The following is a 2657-nucleotide window of genomic DNA, read 5'->3' as shown; positions in this document are numbered from 1 at the left end:
ACGGCAATCGGCCGGTTGATGACATGTTCTGGATCTCTCTCTCCCGGTCTGCGCTCTCTTGCTTCCGTTAAAACACTTCTTGACATTTAGCTAAAGAACTCTCCGCGTCACGTTTTTTTATTTAAAAAACGTGCTGGATGTTCCCATAAAATCAAAGGTCCCCAACCTCCGGGCCACAAATTGGAACTGGTCCAGAAGCAGGACGCATGGCGCACTGGTACCCTAAGCCAAAGCCCACTCGCGTCCGGTACCGGTTTGGGTCCAGTACTGGTTTGGTACTGTAACATGTGTGGTACCAGTTCAGGTCTGGTACGACAGACAGCACAGGGCGGTCTCATATGACGTTGGGCTGAGGTCCACTCCGCATCGTGGTGTAGTACCACACACAGTGCTCGATCTGAAATGGTTGAAGTCCAGTACCAAGTTCTGGTACCAAGTTTGGGCTCGGTTTGCGACCAGCACCAGTTCAGGTCCAGTACCATATGCAGCATCAGTTCAGGTCCTGTACCGTGTGTGGTATTGGTTCAGGTTCAGCACCATACGTGGTATTGGTTCAGGTCCGGTACCGTGTCTGGTACTAAATCTGGGCCCAGTTCGCAACTGGTACCGGTTGAGGTCAAGTACCGTGTGTGGTATTGGTTCAGGTTCAGTACCATGCGCAGTATAGGTTCAGGTCCGGTACCGTGTCTGGTACTAAATCTGGGCCCAGTTTGCGACTGTTACCGGTTCAGGTCAAGTACCGTGTGTGGTATTGGTTCAGGTTCAGCACCATGCGTGGTATTGGTTCAGGTTCAGTACCATGCGCGGTATAGGTTCTGGTCCGGTACCGTGTCTGGTACTAAATCTGGGCCCAGTTCGCGACTGGTACCGGTTCAGGTCAAGTACCTTGTGTGGTATTGGTTCAGGTTCAGCACCATGCGCGGTCTAGGTTCAGGTCCGGTACCGTGTCTGGTACTAAATCTGGGCCCAGTTCGCGACTGGTACCGGTTGAGGTCAAGTACCGTGTGTGGTATTGGTTCAGGTTCAGTACCATGTGTGGTGTCGGTTCAGGTCCGGTACCGCATCTGATACTGTGTCTTATACCGAGTTTCCTCTAAAGTTTGAGGAAGGTCTATTGTCTGAATTAATCATGCAAAGTTTCTTTGGCTGTTTTCTTTTCTTCAAAATGACTTTATCATGTAGATACTACAAACAAATCTGATCAAATTGGATGTCGCTGAAAACAAGGAAAAAGTTGAAGAAAAGGTGCTGAAGCGATGTTGTTTGCACTGCTACACTCTAGAGTCCGGTTCCTGCTGGGTGGACGCCATGGAGACTTTAAGTTTCTGCCCCCTGCTGGTTACTCTCCGTGCTACGAAGCCCTGCTGCCCAAAGAGAAGATGCGGGTGGAGCCTGTGAAGGAGTACAAGAGGGATCACGATGGAGTCCGAGACCTGCTGGGAACCACACAGTTTCTGTCTCAGGCCTCCTTCATCCCCACACCTGTTGACACCAGCCAGGTGAGGCCTGAGTTTAATCTGAAGGTCAACAGCAGAGGTTGTACATCAGGGGTGTCGAACTCAATCACACAACTAGCCAAAATCCAAAACACACCTTAGGTAGTGGGCTGAACAGGATAAACATTTATTGAACACTCAAAAAATACATTTTTTAAACTTTAAACTTTTAACTTTTACATAATTATGAACTAGATATATATCATTACCTGTGATAATACTAGTGTGAATGCTGAAAGCTAAATTTGGCTGCTGAAGATGCTAGTGCTGATAGCTGAAGATGCTGAAATTGATTGCTGAAAACACTGAAGGTGAAAGCTAAAAAAAGGCTGAAGCTGATAGCTAGCTAAAATATTAGCTAAATTCCAAATTAGCCCAAAAATGTTGCTTAGTCAAAACAGCTAGCATGTAGCTGAAGAAAATGCTAAAACTTCAAGATTGCCTAAAAAACTGATAAAAGCATGAATTAGCCAAAACAACTAGCGTTTAGCTGAAATGTTTGCTAAACTCCAAAACAACCTAAAAAACAAAATAAAAAAACCCTAAATCAGCCAGAATAGCTACATTGTAGCTGAAATATTAGCTAAACCCCAAAACAGCATAAAAAAACGAAAAAAAGCATAAATTAGCCAAAATAGCTAGCATTTAGCTGAAATATTAGCTAATCTCTGAAACGGCCTAAAAAATCTTAGTAAATGCCAAAATAGTCCAAAAATCTAGCAGAATGCCAATTTTTAAAACCATAAAACCGTAACTTTTTAACATAATTATGAATAATTAAAAGGCAGAAATATTATTCCAGGATAAATTAATTTAAACCTTAAATAACTTTCAATAATTTACTCTCCATAACATTGGGCCATTTAATACAAAACAATTAAATGATCTGGAGGGCCGGATAGAATTACCCGGAGGGCCGGATCCGGCCCCCGGGCCTTGACTTTGACACTTGTGCTTTGGAACCTCAAAGAAGGGAGCTGTTTCAGCTGAACTCCCTTTCTTACCTTCAATCTAACCTAGATGGAATATTTTACCATTTATTTCTCTGCAGATTGTTCTGCCACCTCATCTGGAAAACATTCGGGACAAACTGGCAGAAAACATCCATGAACTTTGGGGGATGAACAAAATCGAACTGGGCTGGACTTATGGCAAGGTAAT

At 44.1% G+C, this 2657-nt stretch overlaps 1 protein-coding gene across 3 annotated transcripts in view; it reads left to right on the top strand.

Moving 5' to 3' along the window:
* ryr3 (ryanodine receptor 3) overlaps window positions 1–2657 on the top strand; it is a 156018-nt gene that overhangs the window by 68472 nt on the left and 84889 nt on the right. For all 3 annotated transcript variants that reach the window (XM_024291525.2, XM_024291524.2, XM_024291526.2), the window contains 2 exons: window positions 1283–1499; window positions 2548–2652. In XM_024291525.2, the coding sequence (XP_024147293.1) occupies window positions 1283–1499; window positions 2548–2652 (322 nt within the window). The remainder of the gene's footprint in view (window positions 1–1282; window positions 1500–2547; window positions 2653–2657) is intronic.

The sequence above is a fragment of the Oryzias melastigma genome, linkage group LG24 (assembly GCF_002922805.2).
Source record: "Oryzias melastigma strain HK-1 linkage group LG24, ASM292280v2, whole genome shotgun sequence".
Taxonomy (NCBI): Eukaryota; Metazoa; Chordata; class Actinopteri; order Beloniformes; family Adrianichthyidae; genus Oryzias; species Oryzias melastigma.
This window is presented reverse-complemented; position numbering and strand designations above follow the sequence as displayed.